General features: G+C 47.3%; 1 protein-coding gene across 1 annotated transcript in view; it reads right to left on the bottom strand.

Moving 5' to 3' along the window:
* NOL4L (nucleolar protein 4 like) overlaps positions 1-26189 on the bottom strand; it is a 119923-nt gene that overhangs the window by 54764 nt on the left and 38970 nt on the right. Inside the window, exons 2-3 of the mRNA XM_039318885.1 lie at positions 18476-18631; positions 6913-7024 (exon numbers count right to left, since the gene is read on the bottom strand). Of these exons, the coding sequence (XP_039174819.1) occupies positions 6913-7024; positions 18476-18631 (268 nt within the window). The remainder of the gene's footprint in view (positions 1-6912; positions 7025-18475; positions 18632-26189) is intronic.

Raw genomic sequence — 26189 nt, forward strand, 5'->3', positions numbered from 1 at the left:
TAACAATCTATCGTATCTATATCTTATCTCATATCTATGTATCATATTTATCAATCACATCTATCTATCCATCCAACCACCTATCTCTACCTATCTATCTCTATCATATCTATCTATCTATCTATCTATCTATCTATCTATTTATCATATCTATATATATCCTATCTATCACTATCTATATCTATCTATCATATCCATATCTACCAATCATATCTATCATATCTATCTATATCATCTATGTATCAATTTATCTATTCTTTCTATCTATCTCTCTTATCACCTATCATATCTATCTATCTATCTCTATGTATCCATCCATCCACCTATCTCTACCTATCTCTCTATATCATCTATCTATCTATCTATCTATCTATCTATCTATCTATCTCTATCTATCTATTTATATCATATCTATATATATCATATCTATCACTATCTATCATATCTATCTATCATATCTATTTATATCATCTATCTATCTATCTGTATCTATATCTATCTCTATTATCTATCTCTCATCTTATCACCTATCTATCTATCTATCTATCCATATATCTATCTCTATTATCTCTCTCTCTATCACTCATCTTATCACCTCATATCTATCTATCTATCTATCTATCCATCCATTCACCTATCTCTACCTATCTATATCATATATCTATATCTATCATTATCTATCTATCTATCTATCCATCCATCCATCCACCTATCTTTCTCTACCTATCTATATCATATATCTATCTCATCTCATCTATCTATCTATCTATCTATCTATCTATCTATCTATCTATCTATTCTTTCTCTCTACCTATCTCTCATCTCTTATCACCTATCATATCTATCTATCCATCCATCCATCCATCTATCTATCTCTACCTATCTATCTATATCATCTGTCTATCTATCTATCTATCTATCTATCTATCTATCTATCTATCTATCTATCTATCTATCTATCTATCTATCATACTCAGATCCAACAAAAGGGATCAACATTCTGGATTCTCACCTATTCTCTGTTGGTCTATGAATACCTATCAACACAGATAGTTCTAGACTTATCACCAGTTACACAATCTGACGGTTGGAAGGGACCTTGGAGGTCTTCTAGTTCAACCCCTACGCAAGCAGGAGACCCTATATCATTCCGGAGAAATGGTTGTCCAATATTTTTCTTGAAAATCTCCATTGAGGGAGCACTCACTTGGCAACGGACTCATACTTATGACCGTTGCAATGTCGCGTGATTCCCTATTGCAACTTTCTGACGAGCAACGTCGCCATATTCACTTACCGACCGGGGGACTTACTTGAGAGCTGTAGTGTGGCAAGAAAGGGTTTAAAATGGGGCAAAACTCACTTAACCAAGGTCTGGCTTTGCCACAGAAATTTTCGGCCCAACTGTGGTCATAAATTGGGGGCTTTTTGTAATTAATTCAAACTGTCAGGAAATTCCTTCCAATTTCCAGATTGGATCTCCCCTCAGAGTAATAATAACAATAATAATAAAGTTGGAAGGGACCTTGGAGGTCATCAAGTCCAACCCCCTACTCAGGCAGGTAACCCTATACCATTTTGGACAAATGGCTGTCCAGTTCTCTTCTTGAAGACCTCCAGTGTTGGAGCGCCCACGATTTCTGGAGGCAGGTTGTTCCACTGGTTAATTGTTCTGATTGTCAGAAAGTTTCTCCTTAGTTCTAAGTTGCTTCTCTCCTTGATTAGTTTCCATCCATCGTTTGTTGCCCTGCCCTCAGGTGCTTTGGAGAATATATTGATACCCAACATGGATTTGCCCTGGATCACCCATCCCACAGCCTGACCAAGTCAACTTTCCATTGAAAATTAATTGTTAAAATTAATGTAATTAATTAGCTAATTATCTTGTCCCGAGAGAGACAGAAATACAAGCATTCTTCTTCTCTGATAAATTTCAGGCCTTATTTTGCCTTGATATTTCCCCCCCCCCCTCTGGCGTCATCTAAGTTTGGCTTATGGGGAGGGACACAAGGCTAATAATTGTCCTTGGATAACTTTTTCTGCTCTAATAACTCCTGATTTAAAGAAACGGAGAGAGTTGCTGGGCATTGAAAGTATCCCTCGCAATAAGACACAGCATAATAAATAACAGAATAACGGAGTTGGAAGGGACTTTGGAGGTCATCTAGTCCAACCCCCTGCTCAGGCAGGAAACCCTATACCATTTCGGACAAATGGCTGTCCAGTCTTTTCTTAAAAACCTCCCGTGATGGAGCATCCACAACTTCTGGAGGCAGGTGGTTCCACTGGTTAATTGTCCCCCGTGTTAGGAAGTTTCTCCTTAGTTCCAGGTTGCTTCTCTCCTTGATCAGTTTCCAACCATGGTTGCTCGTCCTGCCTTCAGATGCTTTGGAAAATAAGTTGACCTCCTCCTCTTCTTTGGGGCAGCCCCTCAAACACTGGAATACTGCTGTCAGGTCACCCCTGGTCCTTCTTTTGTCTAGACTGGCCGTACCCAATTCCTGCAACCGTTCTTAGTATGTTTTTGTCTCCAGGCACCTCAATCATCTTAGTTCAGCGGTTCTCAACCTGTGGGTCGGGACCCCAGTTGGGGTCGAACGACCATTTCACGGGGGTCGCCAAACAACGCAGTCTGCCATTTTTCCCCCCCTTTTCCTTAGCTGTGCTCCTCCCTTTTATTCTATTGGCTTTCGAAAGCCAATAGAATAGACTCTCTTGAATAGAGTCTAATTCTATTGGCTTTCAAAAGCCAATAGGAATTGCCCAGGCTGTCTCTGCCCTGCTGAGCCCGCCAAAAGTCCCATTCTGCAAATGGTGCTGCACCAGTTGAGTAGTCCTCGATTTACGACCGGTTGAGTAGTCCTTGACTTACGACCAGTTGGGGGGGGGTCGCGGCATTAAAAAGGTTGAGAACCACTGTCTTAGTTGCTCTTCTTTGCACTTTAAATCTCTCCTTCAAAGGGTTGGAGGGTTTTTTTTCAAAGCTCATTCATTGGCCCTGCTTGCATGGAGGAGATTCCTTTTAAAATGCTGATTTGGTGTGCTCCGTGAAAGAGCCCCCTTGTCAAAGACCTCTGTGCAGACAGAAGGGAAAGCAAAGCCTTGGGCGGTCCCCCATCCCCACTCTCCCCCACCCCGCTCCTGGCGATAACCTCCACGGCCAGGCTGTCCCTATGACCGACTGAGGGAAGCTCAGCTCAGAAGACAGAAGAGCCTTTGACAGCAAGGAGACAACTGCCCTTTTGCAGAGAAGACCTGCACCCATTTAAATATAGCCATGGATCGTCCCCATCCATTCGGGTAGCCAAGCATTCTGCGTATACGGAATGTAGTCCTTGACTTAACGGCCCCGGGTTGAGACAGAAAACTTCTGTTGTTAAGTAAAACAGTCGTACTTAATCGCAATTGCACTTAAGACTTATCTACCACTTCACAGTGCTTTACAGCCCTCTCTAAGCGGTTTACAGAGTCAGCCTGTTGCCCCCAACAATCCGGGTCCTCATTTTACCGACCTCAGAACGACGGGAGGCTGAGTCGACCTTGAGCCGGTCAAGATCGAACTCCCGGCTGTGGGCAGAGTTTGCCTGTAGTACTGCATTCTAACTCCTGGGCCACCAGATATAGAATAGGTGATGATAGATAGATAGATAGATAGATAGATAGATGGATGATAGGATATATGATACATAGATAGATAGATAGATAGATAGATAGATAGATAGATAGATAGATGATAGGATATATGATACAGAGAGAGAGAGAGAGAGAGAGAGAGAGAGAGAGAGAGAGAGAGATAGGATAGAATACATGATACATAGTGATAGATAGATATAGAATGATAGGATATATGATACATAAAATAGATAGATAGATAGATAGATAGATAGATAGATAGATAGATAGATAGATAGATAGATATGATAGGATATATGATATATAGAGATAAGATAGATAGATAGATAGTTAGATAGATAGATATGATAGGATATATGATACATAAAATAGATAGATAGATAGATAGATAGATAGATAGATGATAGGATATATGATACATAAAATAGATAGATAAATAGATAGAGATAGATAGATAAATAGACAGATAGACAGATAGACAGACAGATAGATAGATAGATAAATAGATAGATGGATGATATATGATTGATAGATAGATAGACAGACAGACAGATGACAGAGAGAAAGATTGTAGAGAGGGGCCGTAGAGCAATAGCAATAGCCCTTAGACTTATCTACCACTTCACAGTCTTTTACAGCCCTCTCTGAGCGGTTTACAAGAGTCAGCCTATTGCCCCCCCCAACAATCCGGGTCCTCATTTTATTGACCTCGGAAAGGATGGAAAGCTGAGCCGACCTTGAGCTGGTCAGGATCGAACTCCTGGCAGTGAGAAGTGAGTTAGCCTGCAATCCTACATTCTAACCATTGTGCACCATGGAAGGAAGAAAGGAAGGAAGGAAGGAAGGGAGGGAGGGAGGGAGGGAGGAAAGGAGGGAGGGAGGAAGGAAGAGCAATAGCACTTAAGACTTATATACTGCTTCACAGTTCTTTACAGCCCTCTCTAAGCGGTTTACTGAGTCAGCATATTGTTCCCCAACAATCTGGGACCTCATTTTACCGACCTCGGAAGGACGGAAGGCTGACTCAGCCTTCAGCCAGCCAGGATCGAACTGATGGCAGTGAGCCGTATGTTAGCCTGCAATACTGCATTCTGACCACTGGGCCACCATGGCTCCTGAGTGAGTTTCCCCTGGTTTTGCCATTGTTGTTAAGTGAATCACTGCAGTTGCTGAGTTAGCAAGATGGCTGTTACGTGAATCTGGCTTCCCCAGTGACTTTTGCTTGTCCGAAGGTCGCAAAAAGGGGATCCCTTTACGACACTGCGAACCGTCAGAAATGGGAGTCCTTTGCCGAGCGTCCGAATTTTGACCAGGTGACCACGGGGAGGCTACCAGCGTCGTTAAGTATGAAAAATGGCTACCGTAAGAATGGTTACAAGTTGAGGACTTCCTGTGTTCTAAAATCTTCTTCTTTAAAGAAATTCTTGGCTGCAAGAAAACTGCGCTTCAAATCAAATGTCCTTTTGGGCTGACATTTCCCCCTGTTTGTAACCAGGAAGTAAAGGGAGACCATGCAGAAAATTTGTCAGGGGCCATTTAGGGGTCACGACCTCCCTCCCGCCTCCCCCTCCCCCCTTTTTCACAGGGGCACATTAGGAAAATGGAAGAATCCTAGAATCTGAGGGCTGGAAGGGGCCTTCTTCTCCAACCCCTTGTCAAGTCAGGACTGGAAAACCTAATGGCTACAGCCCCAACCGTGCTTTATCCAAAACGCAACCGGACTTTCTCGTTCTTCTGTTTGAAAATGTTTCCCTTCTCACCCAAGAAGCTTCTTCAGCAAAGCTAAGGCTGAAGAACTGAACTGAAGAAGCTTCTTGGGTGAAAAGTGAAACATCTTCCAGCCAAAAAAAAAAAAAACAACCCCAAGAAAATCTAGTTGCCGTTTGGAAAAAGCAGCTTTGGGACAACCATGAGCTAGACCAGGGGTAGGCAACCTTGGCTCTTTTATGACTTATGGACTTCAACTTCCAGAATTCCTTCTTGCCTGCCTGCCTGCCTGCCTACCTATCTATTTATCATGTATATCTATCTATATATCTATCATCTTTTATCTATTTATCCTATCTATCTATCTCTATCATGTATATCTCTATCTCTATCTGTCTGTCTGTCTATCTATCTATCTCTCATATCTATCTATATCATATATATCTATCTACATCTATCATATGATATCTATCATATCTATATATATCATATTTATCAATCATATCTATCTCTATCTATCAAGCATATCTATGTCTATATATCTATCTATATCATGTATATCTATCTATCTCTATTGTATATCTATCTATCTATCTATCTATCATGTATATCTATATCTATCTATTTATCTATCTATCTATATCTATATCTATATCTATCATGTATATCTATCTATATCTCTTTCATCTATTTATCATCTATCTCTATCCATCTCTATCTATCTATCTATCTCAATGTATCTATCATTTATCTTTCATCTCTATCTATATTATCTACGTCTATTTTCTTTCTCTCTCTATCATCTATCATTTATCTTTCATCTTTATCTCTATATATTATCTGTCTATCTTTCTGTCATCTGTCTGTCTGTCTGTCTGTCTGTCTGTCTATCTATCTATCTATCTATCTATCTATCTATCTATCTATCTATCTATCATCTCTATCATTTATCTTTCATCTCTATCTATATCAGTGGTGGTGAACCTATGGCACAGGTGCCAGAGGTGGCATTCAGAGCCCTCTCTGTGAACACATGCGCTGTCGCTCCAGTCCTGGGCCTTCAGCTGGGTTTTATAAAACCTTTTCGCTTTAGGCCTCCACTGCCATGTGCAAAAAAAAAAAAAAAAAAAGGTTCAATCAATCAGTTAATTTCAACTTCTCGCGGGAAAAAAAAAGATCTTGCAAAGTTGGAATTGATTGATAGAACTTTTTAGTCCCACCCAGTCTGCCGTGACCACCGCAGCCACACCCACCCAATGGGCCATGCCCACCAATGGGCCACACCCACCCAATGGGCCACGCCCACCAATGGGCCACACCCACCCAATGGGCCACACACCTCGGCACCCGACGATGCATAAGTGGGTTTTGGGTTGCAGTTTGGGCACTCGGTCTCTCAAAGGTCCGCCATCACTGTTCTATGTTATCTAGCTCTCTTTCTCTCTCTCTCTCTCCCTCTCCCTCTCTCCCCCTACCTCTCTTTCTGGAAAGCCCTGCTTTTGGGTGGCCAAAGGGGCTGATTTCAAGGGGTCCTGAAACCCCTCCGAGGAGCCACTTCAACACAGTCTTTACCTTTAGGTTCCACACCGTTGGAGTTAAAATGCATTCTTTTCTGACACTCAGTGCAGCTCATGAGGAACCTGGTCACGGCTTCTCGGGGGAGGAAGGCGTAGGTTTCTGCAATCTGAAGGAAGAAGAAGAAGAAGAAGAGAGCAAGGTGACCTCCGTGGCCAAGTGAAGACCCCACACAGCTCCATCCGGCAACCCACCACACGTCTCCCTCCGAAGTCAGGATTCCAGGCAGACACAGGTCTCTGCGCAGGTGGTTCTCGGCTTACGGCCACAACTCAGCCCAAGGTCTCTGTTGCTCAGGGAGACGCGTGTTAAGTGGAGTTAAGCCCCATTTTACGACCTTTCTTGCCCCAGTTATGAAGTGAATCCCTGCAGTTGTTACATTAGGAACACCGTTGTTCAGCGCATCCAGCTTCCCCCCCCCCCCCGTTGACTTTGCTGGCCGGAAGGTCACAAAAGGGGAGGCCGCAGACATCAAGAATAGGAACCAGTTGCCAACTGTCCGAATTTTGATCACGCAACCATGGGGAGGCTGCTATGGTCGTAAGTATGAAACACAGTCATAACTCAGTTTTTTCAAAGCCACTGTGACTTTGAACAGTTGTTAAATGAATTATTGTAAGTTGAGGAATACCTATATCTATATCTCTATATTTATATATATCTATGTACCTATACATCTCTCTCTCTCTCTCTCTCTCTCTCTCTCTCTCTCTCTCTCTATATATATATATATATATATATATATATATATATATATATATATATATACATATATATATATATTCTCTCTCAATCTATCATCTATCGATCTCCCTCTATCACTCTCTTTATCATCTATCTATCTTTCTCTCTCTCTCTCTCTCTCAATCTCTATCATCTATCTCTATCTCTCTCTCTATTATCTATCTATCTATCTATCTATCTATCTGTCTGTCTGTCTGTCTGTCTGTATCTATATCTCTATATTATATATATCTATGTACCTATACATCTCTCTCTCTCTCTCTATCTATCTATCTGTCTCTATATCTATCTATCAATCTTTCTCTCTCTCTCAATCTATATCATCTCTCTCTATTATCTATCTATCAATCTATCTTTCTCTCTCTCTCAATCTTTCACTATGTCTCTCTCTATCTTTCTCTCCCTCTCTCTCTCTCTCTCAATCTCTGTCTGTCTGTCTGTCTCTCTCTCTATATATATATATCTTTCTCTCTATATATATATATCTCCGTCTGTCTGTCTGTCTGTCTGTCTGTCTGTCTATCTATCTATCTATCTATCATCTCTATCTATCATTTATCTTTCATCTCTATCTCTATATATTATGTCTGTCTGTCTGTCTGTCTATATCTCTCTCTTGCAAGCCCTGATTTTGGATAGCCAAAGAGGCTGACTTCAAACAACCCAGGATTGCAACACACACATTAACACAACAATTCCGAGATCTGAGGTTATGAGTCAAGCTGAGTCACCCTCTTCAAAGCAGACCAGGGCAGGCTCCCCGCAGATCCGCTTGCTGAACGGGTCAATACTGCATTTACCAGAATCCCCAGCCGGCCTAGCTGAATTCTGGAAACTGGAGTCCCCGTCTTGTCTGGATGGCGCCAGGTTAGGGTAGGCTGCCAGAGACCTGGCCGACATTGCTGGCTAATTTCTAAGGCCGGAGACCAGTACAGCAGATAAGCATACATGAAATTTTATTCCAAAATAGCTTTCGGGAGTCTCAAATCCTCTTGAGTTTTTTTGTTATGGTACGATCGTCAAGTCTCTTACAGAACCACAGAATTGTGGGATCAGAAGAGCTCATTGAACCTTTTGTGGTACACAAGGACATACTGGTAGTCCTCAACTTACAACAGTCCATTTAATGACATATGCAAAATGACAATGGCACTGAAAAAAGGGATAACTAATCCTCACACGGATGACCATCACAGCGTCCCCATGGCCATGTGATCAAAATTCATGCACTTGGCAACTGGCTCACATTTAATAATAATAGTAATAGTAGTAGTAGTAGTTAATAATAATAATAATAATAATAGAGTTGGAAGGGACCTTGGAGGTCATCTAGTCCAACCCCCCACTCAGGCAGGAAACCCTGTAACACTTCAGACAAATGGCTGTCCAGTCTCTTCTTAAAAACCTCCAGTAATGGAGCACCCACAACTTCTGGTGGCAAGCTGTTCCACTGGTTAATTGTTTTCACTGTCTGGAAATTTCTCCTTAGTTCCAGGTTGCTTCTCTCCTTGATTGGTTTCCATCTGTTGCTTCTTGTCTTGCCTTCAGGCGCTTTGGAGAATAGCTTGACTCCCTCTTCTTTGGGGCAGCCCCTGAGATACTGGAACGCTGCTATCATGTCACCCCTGGTCCTTCTTTTCGTTAAATTAACAGCAGAGAATAAATAATAATAATATACCATCGAACATCCACATCTGCCTATCCCAGGTCCTGGATAAGGTCTCGATAGGTAGACAAAATGCCAAATCCAGTCTGAACATCTGGCTGACTGTGCGATGATCAATAATAATAATAATAATAATGATGATGATGATGATGATGATGATGATGTCGGAAGGGGCCTTGGAGGCCATCTAGTCCAACCCCCTGCTCAGGCAGGAAACCCTATACCATTTCAGACAAATGGCTGTCCAGTCTCTTCTTAAAAACCTCCAGTGTTGGAGCATTCACCGCTTCTGGAGGCAGATAGTTCCACTGGTTAATTATTCTCACGGTCAGGTTGCTTTTCTCCTTGGTTATTTTCCATCCGTTGCTTCAGGCGCTTCGGCGAATAGCTTGACTCCCTCTTCTTTGGGGCAGCCCCTGAGATACTTGAAGATTGCTATTATGTACGGCTCTTCTGAATCCCCTCCCATCATTTCTGGATACGGGGTGCCAGAATCTTTCACAGGCTCCCCAGAAGTGGCTTCATCCTTGCTGGGTACCGATGAGTAAAGATTACACCTCCCTTTGATGTGAGGCATCTTCTGATGATGCCCAGAAGCACATTACCTCACGTTATCTCCTACTCCTGACTCATCTTCAGCTGGTTGTCAGTGTCCACAGCCCAACATCTTCTCAGATCTCAGTCCTCCAAGCCCTCAATTCCCCATTTCCAGGGCGAATCTGTAGTTCAGTGAGGTCTGTCCCATTTTACGACCTTTCTCGCCAGCGTCGTTAAGTGAATCGCTGCAGCTGTTAAGTCAGTCACCCGGTCGTTAAGTGAACCCGCCGTCCCCCACTGACTTGGCTTGTCGGAAGGTCGCGAAAGGGGATCGCGTGACACCCCCGGGACACGGCGACCGTCGTAAATATGAGACGGTTGTCGGGAGTCCGAATTTTGATGATGATGATGATGATGATGATAATAATAATAATAATAATGATGATGATGTTGGAAGGGACCTTGGAGGTCATCTAGTCCAAACCCCTGCTCAGGCAGGACACCCTATACCAGATCATGCAGCCCTGGTTGAAAGTGTTTGAAAAACGGTTACAAGTGGCTGTTTTTCAGGGCCGCTGTTAAGTTGGAACGGTCACTAAGTGGACGGCTATAACTTGAGGACCGTGTGTGATCTCTTGATGTCTCCCTAGCAAAGCACAGCTTGCTTTTCACGGCAGTTTGGCAACCAATCCAGATCCGTCATCCTGAGGGTGGGACACAACGACAATTGTTGCCCTCTGCAAATTTGATAAGCAGCTCACTGACCCCCCAGGAGACCCCCCCCCCGAAGGCTCCGACCTCTTCAACCCTTTGCAAAAGGGCGGAAAAGCCGGCTGCATCCCCAGACATTCGGGTCTGGAGGGAGCTGAGCTGGGAGGCCGTTGATGTCCTGCCTTCCAAGGTGGGTTGTCGTTTTCGCTTTGGGCACCTGGAGTGGCAGCCCCCCCCCCGTTCTCTGCTTTTTTATATATGTTGCCTGTAGCAGTTGTGAGTTGAATGAGGCACGGGGGGGGGAGGGAAATAGAGAAGGGAAGAAGAGAAGGGGAGGGGAGGAAAGGAAGACAGCTAGAAGGGAAGGAAAGGAAAGGAAAGGAAGAGGAAAGGGAAGGAAGAGGAATGGGAAGGAAAGGAAAGGAAGAGGAAGAGGAAAGGGAAGGAAGAGGAATGGGAAGGAAAGGAAAGGAAGAGGAAAGGAAAGGAAAGGAAGAGGAAAGGGAAGGAAGAGGAATGGGAAGGAAAGGAAAGGGAAGGAAGAGGAAAGGGAAGGAAGAGGAATGGGAAGGAAAGGAAAGGAAGAGGAAGAGGAAGAGGAAAGGGAAGGAAGAGGAATGGGAAGGAAAGGAAGAGGAAAGGAAGAGGAAAGGAAAGGAAGAGGAATGGGAAGGAAAGGAAAGGAAGAGGAAAGGGAAGGAAGAGGAAGAGGAAAGGGAAGGAAGAGGAATGGGAAGGAAAGGAAAGGAAGAGGAAAGGAAAGGAAGAGGAAGAGGAAAGGGAAGGAAAGGAAAGGAAGAAGAAAGGGAAGGAAGAGGAATGGGAAGGAAAGGAAAGGAAGAGGAAAGGGAAGGAAGAGGAAGGGAAGGAAAGGAAGAGGAAGAGGAAGAGGAAAGGGAAGGAAGAGGAATGGGAAGGAAAGGAAAGAAAAGGAAAGGAAAGGAAGAGGAAAGGGAAGGGAAGGAAGAGGAAAGGAAAGGAAGAGGAAAGGGAAGGAAGAGGAAGGGAAGGAAAGGAAAGGAAGAGGAAGAGGAAAGGGAAGGAAGAGGAATGGGAAGGAAAGGAAAAGAAAGAAAAGGAAAGGAAAGGAAGAGGAAAGGGAAGGAAGAGGAATGGAAGGAAAGGAAGAGGAAGAGGAAGAGGAAGAGGAAGAGGAAAGGGAAGGAAGAGGAATGGGAAGGAAAGGAATGGAAAGGAAAGGAAGAGGAAAGGGAAGGAAGAGGAATGGAAGGAAAGGAAGAGGAAGAGGAAGAGGAAAGGGAAGGAAGAGGAATGGGAAGGAAAGGAATGGAAAGGAAAGGAACAACCCAGTTCTGAGTAAACCAAGGCCCCCACAGTTGTCCTCCTCCTCCTCCTCCTCTTTGCAAACCCCACTCCCTTCTAGCACTGATGACGTTCCCTAGTTGGGTCATGAAACGTCTGCAAGGAAACAACCACGCTCAGAGAGCACCGAGGACCCCACAGTCCCCCTCCTCCTCCTCTCCCACAAACCCCTTTCTCTTGTAACACTGATGATGTTCCCTACTTGGGTCATGAAACGTCTGCAAGGAAACAACCCAGCTCAGAGACCACCCAGGACCCCACGAGTCCAGCCCTGGGCCACGAAGGCTGGCCACCTTAGAAGGACTGCAATTCATTCCCCAGCAGCAGAGGAACGCTCACTTATTTGTTCGTTGCTGTCGCAAAAGCTGACGCGGTGGTGTGACAACGAAGGCCCTCAGGCCGATGCCTCAACGCACGGTGGCAACCTCCCCTTACCACCACCGACACATCCAGAAACATTCTCCCAAGCTTTTCCAATATAATCAGCCACCAAGTCTATTCTTAGCCACTTCGCAGAGGGCTCCTTCTGTTTCCTGCTCCAATTAATCCTCCCCGGGGGTTGCATGCTAAAAAAAAACATTTTTTTTTTAAAAATGAAAGCTTTCACTTCCACCGAAGTTTAAAAAACAAACAAGTGGGGCTGAGATCACATGAGTCCTCTTTAAAAAAAAAAAAATCCTTTAAAAAGTGATCCGAATCATGAAAGGGAGACGAAAGGGAGACGGGACACGTGCGTTCTAAAAAGCCCCTTGTTTTGAAACGAGATTTTTTTTTTTTTAGCAAGGCAGGAAGTGTGATCCTCTGACTTTGTAAGACATTTATATCTCCACTGCGTGGCAGTGTAGCCCAGATTTTGCTGACTGCTTTAGCAAAACCAGGCCGGGCGAGAAAGGAGATCTGGGTTTATAGTGCGGGAGAAGCCAAGATGGTTGCCAAGATGCTTGTTGGTGATTTTTCTCAGGGCCCAAATCTCCCCCAATTTCACACCACACTTTTTCCTGACGGTCTTGGTGGGTTTTTTTTCTCCAGGAGCTCCCCGGAAATTGCTGAGCTCTGCAATTCGTTTTTATTTATTTTATTTTTTTAAGCAGGTGTGTCCTGCAAAACCTCCGACGGCTGCTAGATGGCAGCAAAGACATCCTGGGATTTCTAGCTCTTGGTCACCCCCTAGTGGTATTCCACTAGGAAAATAAAGGGATCATCGCGTCCAAGTTACACCTTGACTTGCAATTCCTAATTTTTAGCTCAAAGGGATCGTTTTTACGAACCAGGAGTCTGACCTAGAGGGGGCAAAAAAAAATGCTTCCAATCCCAATAGGGCAAATTGTCACGTGTGGATCAGGCTGTTCCCCAAATGCAGGTAATCCTCAACTTACGACGATAACTGAGCCCAGAATTTATGTTGCTGAGTGAGACGTTTGTTAAGTGAGTTTTTGCCCCGTTTTACGACTTTTCTTGCCACTGTTCAGTTAAATCACTGGTTCTCAACCTATGGGTCGCGACCCCATTTGGGGTCGATCGACCATTTCACGGGGGTCGCCAAGCAAGGCTGTCCGCCATTTTTTTCCCCTTTTCCGGCGGGTGCCTTACCTCCCTTGGGCTGGGCCAGCTGGTGGCCCAGCTGGTGGTCGGCCTGCTCCGTCTCTGCCGCTTGCCAGCTACGCCTCGGCCGGCGCAGGGGGCAGCACCACGTATGCGCGGCGCTCCCGGCAGGGAAAGTCCTCGACTTACGACCGGTTGGGTAGCCCTCAACTTACGACCGGTTTAGTCCTCGACTTACGACCGGTTGGGGGTCGCGGCATTAAAAAGGTTGAGAACCACTGAATTAAATGAATCCTTGCAGCTGTTAAATTAGTAACACGGCTGTTAAGTCAATCTGGCCTCCCCATTGATTTGCCTGGCCGAAGGTTGCAAAAGGGGATCGCGTGACCCCGGGGGACGCTGCGACCGTCGTAAATATGAAACCGGTTGCCAAGCGTCTGAATTTTGATCACGTGACCATGAAGGGGGATGCTGCTAGTGTGGAAAAAGGTCCTAAGTCACTTTTTTGCCAGCGTCGTTGTAACTTTGAACGGTCATCAAATCAATTGTTGTAAGATGAGGACAGTCTATAGGTATAAGCGATATCATGATCTTGTTGTTTATTTATTTATTTATTTATTTATGAGACTTATATACCGCTTTAAGTGCAAGCACTCTCTAAGCGGTGTACACCAGTAAGCAATGTATATATATATTTACATTGCCCCCAACAATCTGGGTCCTCATTTTACCTACCCCGGAAGGATGGAAGGCTGAGTCAACCTTGAGCCGGTGAGATTTGAACCGCTGACCTGCTGAACACAGTCAGCTAAAGTGGCCTGCAGTACTGCACTCTAACTTGTTGTTAGTTGCGAAGTTGTGTCCGACCCATCGCAACCCCATGGACCACGTTCCTCCAGGTCTTCCTGTCCTCTACCATCTTCTGGAGTCCATTTAAGTTCATACCTCCTGCTTCAGGGACCCCATCCAGCCCCCTCCTTCTCTGTCGTCCCCTTCTTCTCTTGCCCTCCATCTTTCCCAGAATCAGGCTCTTCTCCAGTGAGTCCTTCCTTCTATTAGGTGGCCAAAGGACTTGAGTTTCCACTTCAGGATCTGGCCTTCTAAAGAGCAGTCAGGGTGGATCTCCTCCAGGACTGACCGGTTGGATCGCCTTGCAGTCCAGGGGACTCGCAGGAGTCTTCTCCAGCACCAGAGTTCAAAGGCCTCCATTCTTTGGCGCTCAGCCTTTCTTATGGTCCAACTTTCACAGCCATCCTGATCTTAATTATTTCCAAATAATTTCCGGGGCTGTAATTGTACCAACAATTTGCTCAGAAAAAAATCAAATTTGTAAAAAAAGAAACTAATTTCTGGATCAATTTACCATCCACGTTCAGCTTGGCGTTAACAAGTCATGGGATAAGAAATGAGAATAAACAAAGGCTTATGTGGGAGCTGGTCCTTTGGTCCCAAATGAAAAAAATTACTCTGTCCCTTTCACGGGAAATGTGGCTCAGAGGTTTGGCTATTTTTCAGATTTATAGCCTGCCCTTCCTCTGAAGGGCTAGGGGAAGAATTGATTTATGGAGGTATTTTTAGTACCGTTGCAGACATATGATGTGGCTCAAATCAAGGGAATCACGGGATGAAACGGGTGGGAAGCTGAATCCAAGACCCCCAGGGTTCAAGTCTTCAATAGGGTGATGTCCCACCAGAAGCGATAAAGATGCTCCAACACTGGAGGTTTTTAAGAAGAGACTGCACAGCCATTTGTCAAAAACGTCATAGGGTCGCCTGCCTGAGCATGGGGCGGGACTAGATGACCTCCAAGGTCCCTTTCCAGCTCTGTTATTCTGAATCTTTCCGATATCCTGCCTCCAATATCCAGGAGGTGTGAATGCTCCAACACTGGAAGTCTTTGTCTGAAATGGTATTGGGTTTCCTGCCTGAGCAGGGGGTTGGACTAGATGACCTCCAAGATCCCTTCCAACTTCATCATCATCATCATCATTGCTGCTGTTGTTGATGTTGTGGTTGTTGTTATGTGATGCAAGAAATAAAAGAATGCTTTTCCAAACTTTTGGCCAGATTTATCTTGGACCCGCCAAAATTCTTCATTTACATTTTGTTTTTAATTCGAGGGATTAACTTTTTTCAGTGCTGGCACTGAAAAATATCCCAGACACTAATATTACAGCATGCAGAATACTTTTTTTAAACTTTAGGAACTTGAAGATGTATGGACTTCAACCCCCAGAATTCCGTAGCCAGTTATGCCAGCTGGAGAATTCTGGGAGTTGAAGTCCGCCTATCTTAGTTGCCAAGATTGAGAAACATGGTGGCTGGGGAATTCTGGGAACTGAAATCAAGTGGAAGGGAAACGGCGATTGAGGATCAGCTCCAACAGAAGACAGCTAGACTGATCTCTCCATTTGCAATCCAGCTTCTTCAAACCACCATTGGCCCACCTTCCTGGGAAGAGTTAACTTCCCATCCAGTCTAGCTCTGATTTCATTTGAGGAAGTATTTTTCTCTTTCTCACTATATTAAGGACGCCCGGCCGACGAGTACTCATCGCATCTCGCTTCTCCGCTGCCGTTGCCTAGAAGGCTAATTTATTCCTGATCATTTATTTAATAATCTAGAAATAATCTCCCCTCCCTCATTTTATACCTGACTGGCTGGCCGGGGGAATAGACAGACGGAGGCAAACCTTTTAGGGTGGAGGGTCCTTGCTGCTCTCTTGAGCTTGACTGTTTTCTTGCAGACGTTTCATGACTCAACTAGGTAACTTTATCAGTGCTAGAAGGGAGTGGGGTGTGTGGAGAGGAGGAGGAGGAGGAGGAGGAGGAGGAAGAGGAGACCTGTGGGGGCCTTGGTGCTCTCTGAGCTTGCTTGTTTTCTTGCAGACGTTTCATGACCCAACTAGGTAACATCATCAGTGTTAGAAGGGAGGAGAATTTGTAGAGAGGAGGAGGAGGAGGACGACGACTGTGGGTCCTTGGTGCTCTCTGAGCTTGACTGTTTTCTTGCAGACATTTCATGACCCAACTAAGTAACATTATCAGTGCTAGAAGGGAGTGGGGTGTGTGGAGAGGAGGAAGAGGAGGAGGAAGACTGTGGGGTCCTTGGTACTCTACGAGCTTGGATGTTTTCTTGCAGACGTTTCATTACCCAACTAGGTAACATCGTCAGTGCTAGAAGTAAGTGGAATTTGCATCTTCTAGCACTGACGATGTTACCTAGTTGGGCAATGAAACGTCTGCAAGGAAACAATAGCAACAGCACTTAGACTTATCTACCGCTTCACAGTGCTTTACAGCCCTCTCTAAGCAGTTTACAGAGTCAGCCTGTTGCCCCCAACAATCTGGGTCCTCACTTTACCGACCTCGGAAGGATGGAGGGCTGAGTCGACCTTGAGCCGGTCAGGATCAAACTCCTGACTGTGGGCAGAGTTTTGCCTGCAATACGACATTGTAACCATGGCACCACCAAAGTTCTTTTTAAACTAAGCTCAGAGAGCATCAAGGAGCCCACACTTGTGCTACCTCGTGCTACCTCCTCCTCTTCCTCCTCCTCCTCCTCCTCCTCCTCTCCTCTCCACAAACCCCACACCCTTATAGCACTGATAATGTTACCTAGTTGGGTCATGAAATGTCTACAAGAAAACAACCAAGCTCAGAGAGCACCAAGGGCCCCACAGTTGTCGTCGTTGTCCTCCTCCTCCTCCTCCTCCTCCCATCCCACTCCCTTCTAGCACTGATGTTGTTACCTAGCTGGGTCATGAAACGTCTGCAAGAAGACCGCCAAGCTCAGAGAGCACCAAGGACCCCACAGTCTTCCTCCTCCTCCTCCTCCTCCTCCTCCTCCTCCTCCTCCTCCTCCTCCTCCTCCTCCTCCTCCTCCTCCTCCTCCTCCTCCTCCTCCTCCTCTTCCATTTTTCCTTCCTCCAAAGAGAAATAGGCTAAAAAAATAGCTTTTGTCCCAGAGCTGTAACCATACTAAATACCCCTGGCATAGGGCAACATTGAAGTGCAATATTAGGGGCAGCACAGTGTTGAATAGAATGTGAAAATATGTATATAATGTATGTTCTTACTTGTGGTTTTTACTTGTGTGTAGTGTGCACTGTGGACAGCGTTTAATTTCATTGTGAGATACACATGACAATAAAGATATTCTATTCTACTTCCTTCTCCCCCTTTCCTTCCCCTTCTCCTTTTCCTTCTCTTTACCTTCTCCACCATTACTCCTCCTCCTCCTCCTCCTTCTTCTGCACCGTTCCTTCTCTTCCTCCTCCTCTTTTTCCACCATTCCTTCCCCTTCTCCTCGTCTTCTCCTCCTCTTCTTTTCCTTCTGCACCGTTCCTTCCCCTTCTCCTCCTCCTCCATTCCTCCTCCTTTTTTTCCATCATTCCTTCCCCTTCTCCTTCTCCTCCTCTTCTTCTCCTCTTTTCCTTCTGCACCGTTCCTTCCCCTTCTCTTCTTCCTCCTCCTCCATTCCTCCTCCTCCTTTTTTCCACCATTTCTCCTCCTTCCCCTTCTCCTTTTTCTTCTCTTTACCTTCTCCACCATTATTCCTCCTCCTCCTCCTTCTCCACAGTACCTTCCCCTTCTCTTCCTCCTCCTCCTCCTCTTTTTCCACCATTCCTTTCCCTTCTCCTCTTCTTTTCCTTCTCCACCGTTCCTTCCCCTTCTCTTCCTCCTCCTCTTTTTCCACCATTCCTTCCCCTTCTCCTCCTCTTCTTTTCCTTCTGCACCGTTCCTTCCCCTTCTCTTTCTCCTCCTCCTCCTCCTCCTCCTCCTCCTCCTCCTCCTCCTCCTCCTCCTCCTCCTCCTCCATTCTTCCTCCTTTTTTTCCACTATTCCTCCTCCTTTTTCCTTCTTCTCCTCTTGTTTTCCTTCTATACGGTTCCTTCCTCTCCTCCTCCCTCCTCCCACCCTGGGTTCCCCCTCCCTTGCCACCCACCCTCCTCCCCTGCCTGCCAGCGCCTCCTCCTCCCTCCTCCTCCCCTGCCCCACCAAGGCATAGTGCGCAGGGGGGGGTTGGGATGCTCACCGCCCGGTAGGTCTTCTTCTGCCCGGCGTGCTTGGGGGCCTTGCCCGGCTCGGCCGAGCTCTCCACGTGCATGGCGTAGATGATGTCGAAGAAGTCCTCCACCACCGCCACGCGCTTGAGTGCGACGCCCTCCGGCTCCGACAGGCCATCGGCCCCCTGCAAGAGCCCAGGGAGCCCAGTTAGTCGGGGGGGGGGTTGCAAGCGGGGGGGGTGCTGCAGGACACAGGGTGGGGGGAACAGAGGGGCTGGCACACCCTCCCTCCCTCCCCTGCTCCAGCAAAGACAGACAGAAAGGGGGGTGAGGTTGGACCCCCCACATACACACTCCATGGGGGGGGGGAGATTTGCTGGGTTGACACAGCCACACCACACGCACAACAGCTCCTTTCTGGCTGCCAGGGCCAGGTGACTCACAATGCCCAGTTTTTCAGTTATTATGCCTTTAAGTAATTACACACACGGATTTCACACCAGTTGCCTTGGCAAACACAACCTTCACACCTGTGTTGTCACATACACAAACCTCACACCTGTGTCATCACACACAACCCTCACACCTGTGTTGTCACACACATAAACTTCACACCTGTGTTGTCACACACACAAACCTCACACCTGTGCTGTAACACACAAACCTCACACCTGTGTTGTCACACAAACCTCACACTTGTCATACACATAAAGCTCCCATCTGTGCCATAACACACACAACCCTTACACCTGTGCCATCACACACACAAACCTCACCTGTGCCGTCACACACACAAACCTCACCTGTGCCGTCACACAAACCTCACCTGTGTTGTCACACAGAAACTTCACACCTGTGCTGTCACACACAAAACCCTCACACCTGTGTTGTCACACACATAAACTTCACAACTGTGTTGTCACACACACAACCCTCACACCTGTGTTGTCACACACACAAACCTCACACCTGTGTTGTCACACGCAAAACCCTCACACCTGTGTTGTCACACACACAATCTCACACCTGTGTTGTCACACACAAACCTCACACCTGTGTTGTCTCACACACAAACCTCACACCTGTGCCGTAACACACACAAACCTCACACCTGTGTTGCCATGCAAAACCCTCACACCTGTGTTGTCACACACACAAACCTCACACTTGTGTTGTCACACACACAAACCTCACACCAGTGTTGTCACAGGCAAAACCCTCACACCTGTGTTGTCACACACACAACCTCACACCTGTATTGTCACACACACAAACCTCACACCTGTATTGTCATACACACAAACCTCACACCTGTGCCGTAACACACACAAACCTCACACCTGTGTTGTCACACACACAAACCTCACACCAGTGTTGTCACAGGCAAAACCCTCACACCTGTGTTGTCACACACACAACCTCACACCTGTATTGTCACACACACAAACCTCACACCTGTATTGTCATACACACAAATCTCACACCTGTGCCGTAACACACACAAACCTCACACCTGTGTTGTCACACACACAAACCTCACACCAGTGTTGTCACAGGCAAAACCCTCACACCTGTGTTGTCACACACACAACCTCACACCTGTATTGTCACACACACAAACCTGACACCTGTCACACCTGTATTGTCATACACACAAACCTCACACCTGTGCCGTAACACACACAAACCTCACACCTGTGTTGTCACACACACAAACCTCACACCAGTGTTGTCACAGGCAAAACCCTCACACCTGTGTTGTCACACACACAACCTCACACCTGTATTGTCACACACACAAACCTGACACCTGTGCCTTGGGGAGACCGAAGGAGGTACAGATAGCCCTCGGCTTACAACCACAATTGAGACTAAAACATTTATTTAAAGGATTGATTTCAGCATAGCTGGCTGGGGAATTCTGGGAGTTGAAGGCCTCCCGTCTTAAAGTGATTTTTGCTTGAGAAAAGCCAATTTGCTCCTCCCTAATGTATACAGCACAGACGATTTCTAGATTTAGAGAATTATGACCCTAAATTTTTCTGCTCAAAAGGCCAACTCTAACAGCTTCAACAACACGACGGTGCTTTTAATTAATTAATTTATTTACTTTAAACGTCCCACATTATCGCTTTGCATCGATGCAGAGGGCTTTGGAATGTCCCAAACATGTTTTTCGCTGTTTTAAAATTCCCCTTCCTTGAGAATTCCCGTAAAGCATTCCAGATTTTGCGTGTTTCTTATTGCAGATGGAGACTTGCCCTGACATCGAAGCAATTCGCGGCAGAGAAAATATTTAAAACCGGACCTTCCGGGGCCGAGCTCACTTTGAGGAAAAACAGAAGGGTTCTGAAGGGGGTTGCATTCTTGCAGACAAGAGTATGCACAACCTGGGGAGTCCGTGATTACAGGTAGTCCTCGCTTTATGACTGAAACGGTCGTTACGTGGGTCGACATGTGACTGCACCCAATTTTACAACTGCCTTTGTGGCTGTAAAAAGGTATAGAATGGAATGGAATAGCAGAGTTGGAAGGGACCTTGGAGGTCATCTAGTCCAACCCCCTGCTCAGGCAGGAAACCCTATACCATTTCAGACAAATAGCTATCCAGTCTCTTCTTGAAAACCTCCAGTGTGGGAGCATTCACCGCTTCTGGAGGCAGGTTGTTCCACTGGTTAATTGTCCTCACTGTCAGGAAGTTTCTCCTTAATTCTAGGTTGCTTCTCTCCTTGATGAGTTTCTTGCTCTCCATCCCAAGTAATAACCTATTTATTCTCTCTTTTCTAATCCCTGCCACCTGCAGGACGGAGGAGAAGATTTCCCCACGGCTGAACCAAGAGAGAAGGAGGGAGAGAGAGAAGGAGAGAGGGAGAGAGGGGGGAGAGAGAGGGGAAGGGAGGGGGAGGGAGGGGAGGGAGGGAGGGAGGGGGAGAGAGAGGGGGGAGGGAGGGGGGGAGGGGAGAGAGGGGGGGAGGGAGGGGGAGAGAGAGGGGAGAAAGTTAGAGAGAGAGGGAGGAGGGAGAGAGAGGAAAGAGAGGGAGAGAGGGGGAGAAGGAGAGAGAGGGGGAGGGAGAGGGAGGGGGAGAGAGGAGGGACAGAGGGGGGAGGGAGGGAGAGAGAGAGAGGGAGAGGGGGAGAGGAAGAGGGGGGAGAGGGAGAGACCGAGAGAGAGGGAGGGAGGGAGAGAAAGGGAGAGGGAGAGGGAGGGAGAGAGGGAGAGGGAGAGAGAGGGAGAGGAGGAGAGAGGGAGAGAGGGGGAGACAGAGAGAGAGGGGGAGAGGGAGAAGGGGGGAGAGGGGAGAGGGGGGGCAGGAGAGAGGTGGAGGGAGGGGGAGAGGGAGAAAGGGAGAGGGAGGGAGGGAAAGAAAGGGAGAGAGAGCGAGCAGGAGATCGGGAGAGAGAGAGGGAGGGAGAGGGAGAGAGGTAGAGAGGGAGAGGGAGGGGGAGAGAGGGAGAGGAAGAGGGAGAGACGGGAGAGAGAGGGGGGGACAGAGGGGGGGGAGAGAGAAGGTAAATAAAATCAGCCCAGAGGTTTTCAGCTTCTCGACAGCGTCCGCCAGACCTCGTGAGAAAAGCTTTTCCCCTTTCCTGTGTTCTCTCTACCCTCTTTTGCAACCTTGCCCATAGCTTCAGCCATTGTGTGTGTTTGTGTGTGTGTGTGTGTGTGTGTGTGTTTGTGTGTTACGTGGGCCGGTTATCTTCCTACCTCCAGCGGAGATCAGAAAGCTCTCCCTAAGGCTGCAGAGATCTTAGCTGCAAGAACAATGCAAAAAACATGTTTGCTTTGCCTGGGCCACATTTGGCCCAGAGTGCGAGACAGGATAAGATCCTTTTTTTAAAAAAAAAATTGTTGATTTATGATGAAATCTATTTGCTCCCGGTTGTCTTTTTGTGCTGGGAAGATCAACAAAGATTGGGGGGGGAGAGCGTAAGGGGGGGAGGCTGGAGGCTAAAACATACCAAGAAGAACGGTTGCAGGAATTGGGAACGGCCAGTCTAGAAAAAAGAAGGACTAGGAGGGGGGGGGGACATGACAGCAGTCTTCCAGTATTTGGGAGGGGGGGCTGTCCCAAAAAAGAGGGGGGTTCCTCTTACTTTCCAAAGGACCAGAAGGCAGGACCACTAGTAACGGATGGAAACTCATCAAACGTCCGCAACAAAGCAAGCAAAGAGCACCACGGACCCCTCGCCTATAAAATTAATAAATGCATAAAACACCGATGAAGGATGTCCTTGCTCTACCTGGCTCTCCTCTTCCACCCTCCCGGTCTGGACACACAGATGGTGGGGGGGGTGGGTCTTGAAGCCCACCCACCCCCTGCCCCCACCTGCCAGGCATCCAGCCACCTGCTGCCCGGTCCACTCCCTCACCTGAGGCTCAAGCCCCTGGCAGCTGAGCCCAAGCTGATTGGCTACAACAAGCCCCCACCCCCTCTGCACCAGGGGTCCAGGGGTCTCTGATCTAGCCAGGCTGAGCCCCTCCCCACTTCAGCCTGTGCCAGTCTGTTACCTTCAACCCCCCCCCCCCCCCCAGGAATCTCCATCCCTGGGAGAAGGCAAAGCAGATGGGAGATCTTAGGAGAGGGGGAGAGGCAATGAAGACCCCTGGGGTCCTTTAGTTTGAAGGAGCGGTGGGCCGGGGGTCTTCTGGGGCCCCATGAGGGACAGAGGACCCCTCCCTCCCCAAAGGCGAAGAGGACCCCACCCTCCTGGCCTTCCAGAAAGGCTTCAAAGCTTGCAATGGGGGCTTGCTTAGTGCGCTGAAAGCCCCCCCCCCCAGACACCATTTGATTCATTTTTAACGTCCTTTGCCTCTTTTTAAATTTGATATATGTTTTCTGTGGTTTTCTTTTCTACTTTATTTGTGCACTGCCCTGTCTCTCTTTCTGAGGGAGATGAGGGGTTTTAAAATTAGAGAGAGAGAATGATAAATGGATGAATCCAGAGAGTCGGAAAGAGGATAGAAATAGATGGAAATTTGAGATACAGGGGTAGTGTGATAGACAGATGATAGATAGGGATAGAGGGGGGGGGGAGAGAGAAAGATATGATGACAGACAGACAGATAGAGATGGATGGATGGATGATGTAGATATAGGTAGATAGGTGGGTGGGTGGGTGGATGGATGGATAAATAGATAAATGGGTAGGTAGGTAGGTTGATGATAGATGGATAGATAGATAGATAGATGGGTAGGTTGATGGATGGATGGATAGATAGATAGATAGATAGAGATGGACGGATGGGAGGGTGGATGGATGGATGGATGGATGGATGATGTAGATATAGGTAGGTAGGTGGGTGGGTGGGTGGATGGATGGATAAATAGATAAATGGGTAGGTAGGTAGGTAGGTAGGTAGGTAGATTGATGGATGGATGGATGGATGGATAGGTAGGTTGATAGATAGATAGATAGATAGATAGATAGATAGATAGATAGATAGATAGATAGATAGATAGATAGATAGATATAGATAGACGGATGGGAGGGTGGATGGATGGATGGATGATGTAGATATAGGTGGGTAGGTGGGTGGATGGATGGATGGATAAATAGATGAATGAGTAGGAAGGTAGGTAGGTTGATGATAGATAGATAAGATAGATAGACAGATGGACAGATGGATAGGTAGGTAGGTAGGAAGGTTGATGGATGGGTTGATGGATGGATGGATGGATGGATAGATAGATAGATAGATAGATAGACAGACAGAGACAGACAGACAGACAGAGGATGGGAGGATGGATGGATGGATGATGTAGATATAGGTAGTTAGATAGGTGGGTGGGTGGATGGATGGATAAATAGATAAATGGGTAGGTAGGTAGGTAGATTGATTGATTGATGGATGGATGGATAGTAGATAGGTAGGTAGGTAGGTAGGTAGATAGGTAAGTAGGTTGATAGATAGATAGACAGACAGGGAGAGAGAGGGAGAGAGAGAGAGAGACAGACAGACAGACAGACATAATGGATAGAGGGAGAGACATATAGAAAGAGACCCAGAGACAGACGAGAGTCTGTCCGGAAGCTCCTTGCAATCTACGAGGGGGGTCTTCCGGAGGAGCAGGCAGACGGACACGTGTCTTTCAAAGCAACAGGGGGGAGAGCACGTGAGGATCCCGCACCGCGAAGTCTCGGCGTTTCCTCCCGGTTCCCACCGGTAGCTCCCGGTTCCCAGCCGGGAAAGGAGCGAAGCAGCGGCGGCTGCAAAGTGGGCGGAGAGGCGGCAAGCGCCGGCAGCGGGGAGGGGTCCGGCCTGCCTCGGGACCCCCAAGGCCCCTGGAGCCGGCAAGGGCAGCCCCCTCCCCCGCCCGGTCCAGAAGCGCCGGAGGCGGCAAGACGAGCTGGCGCGACCGGAGCCCCTTCCGCCCGGGCTGGAGGTGTGTGTGTGGGGGGGGGGTCAGCCGGTCACCATGGCAACCAGTGGGGGTAGAGACCCCTTCCCGTGCTTTCCTGCGCGTGCACCCGGCGACTCTCCCCCCCCCGCCAGCTGGCAGCCGGGCAGGGCGGGGTGAGCGGAGGCGCCCCGCCCTCCAGGTAGGCGCCGCACCTGGCGCACCTGGCCCGCCACCTGCCCGCCCGGCCCCGCCTCCTCCCAGCCCTGCCCTTTCGGCTGCCTCGCCAAAGTTTCTCTCTCTCCGCTGCCTCTCCCCAGGCCGGCAGTCCTCGAGGTACAGCAGTTCATTTAGTGACCATTTTCAGAGTGCCAAGGTCAGTGAAAACGGGGACTTGGGACGGTTGTTCACACTTAACGACGGTCGCAGCCTCCCCTCCCGAGTCACGTGATCCAATAAATTCAGACGCCTGGCCACCGACTCGCATTTACCCCGGTTGCAGCGTCTCCGCGGTCAGGTGATTCCCAAATTCAGACAGTTGGCCACCGACTCGCATTTACGACGGTTGCAGCCTCTCCGCAGTCACGTGATGCAAAATTCAGACGCTTGGCCACTGACTCGCATTTACGACGGCTGCAGCGTCTCCGCGGTCACGTGATCCAAAAATTCAGACAACTGGCCACCGACTCGCATTTACGGCGGTTGCAGCGTCTCCGTGGTCACGTGATCCAAAAATTCAGACCCCTGGCCACCGACTTGCATTTATGACGACTGCAGTGTCTCCACGGTCACGTGATCCAAAAATTCAGACACTTGGCAACTGACTCACATTTATGACGGATCCGGGAGGGGAAGGTGTCACATGATTCCCCCCCTTTTGCGACCTTTTGACGAGCAAAGTCAGTGGGGGAAGCCGGATTCACTTAGCAACCGTGTGACTCACTTAACAGCCGCAGTGATTTGCTTCGCGACTGTGACCAGAAAGCTCGTAAAATGGGGCAAAACTCACCTAACAAATGTTTCACTTAGCGACGTAAATGTTGTGGTCATAAGTCAAGGATTACTGTATTTGAACCAGCCGGATTGGTCAGTAGATCCCAACCACCATGTAGAATGGATTACAGTCAGACCTTGACTGACAAATATTCATTTAGTAACTGTTTAAAGTTGCAATGGCAGTGAAAAAAGCGACTTAGGGCTGTTTCCCACACTTTACGACTATTGTAGTATTAGAATAGAGCTGGAAGGGATCTTGGAGGTCTTCTAGTCCAGCCCCCTGCTCAAGCAGGAGAACCTACACCATCTCAGACAAGTGACTGTCTAGCCTCTTCTTAAAAACCTCCAGTGATCGAGCGCCCAGGATTTCTAGTGGCAAGGAGTTCCACTGGTTGATTGTCCTCAC

The sequence above is a fragment of the Crotalus tigris genome, unplaced genomic scaffold (assembly GCF_016545835.1).
Source record: "Crotalus tigris isolate CLP2741 ecotype Arizona unplaced genomic scaffold, ASM1654583v1 scf7180000021643.52994198:917841, whole genome shotgun sequence".
NCBI lineage: Eukaryota > Metazoa > Chordata > Lepidosauria > Squamata > Viperidae > Crotalus > Crotalus tigris.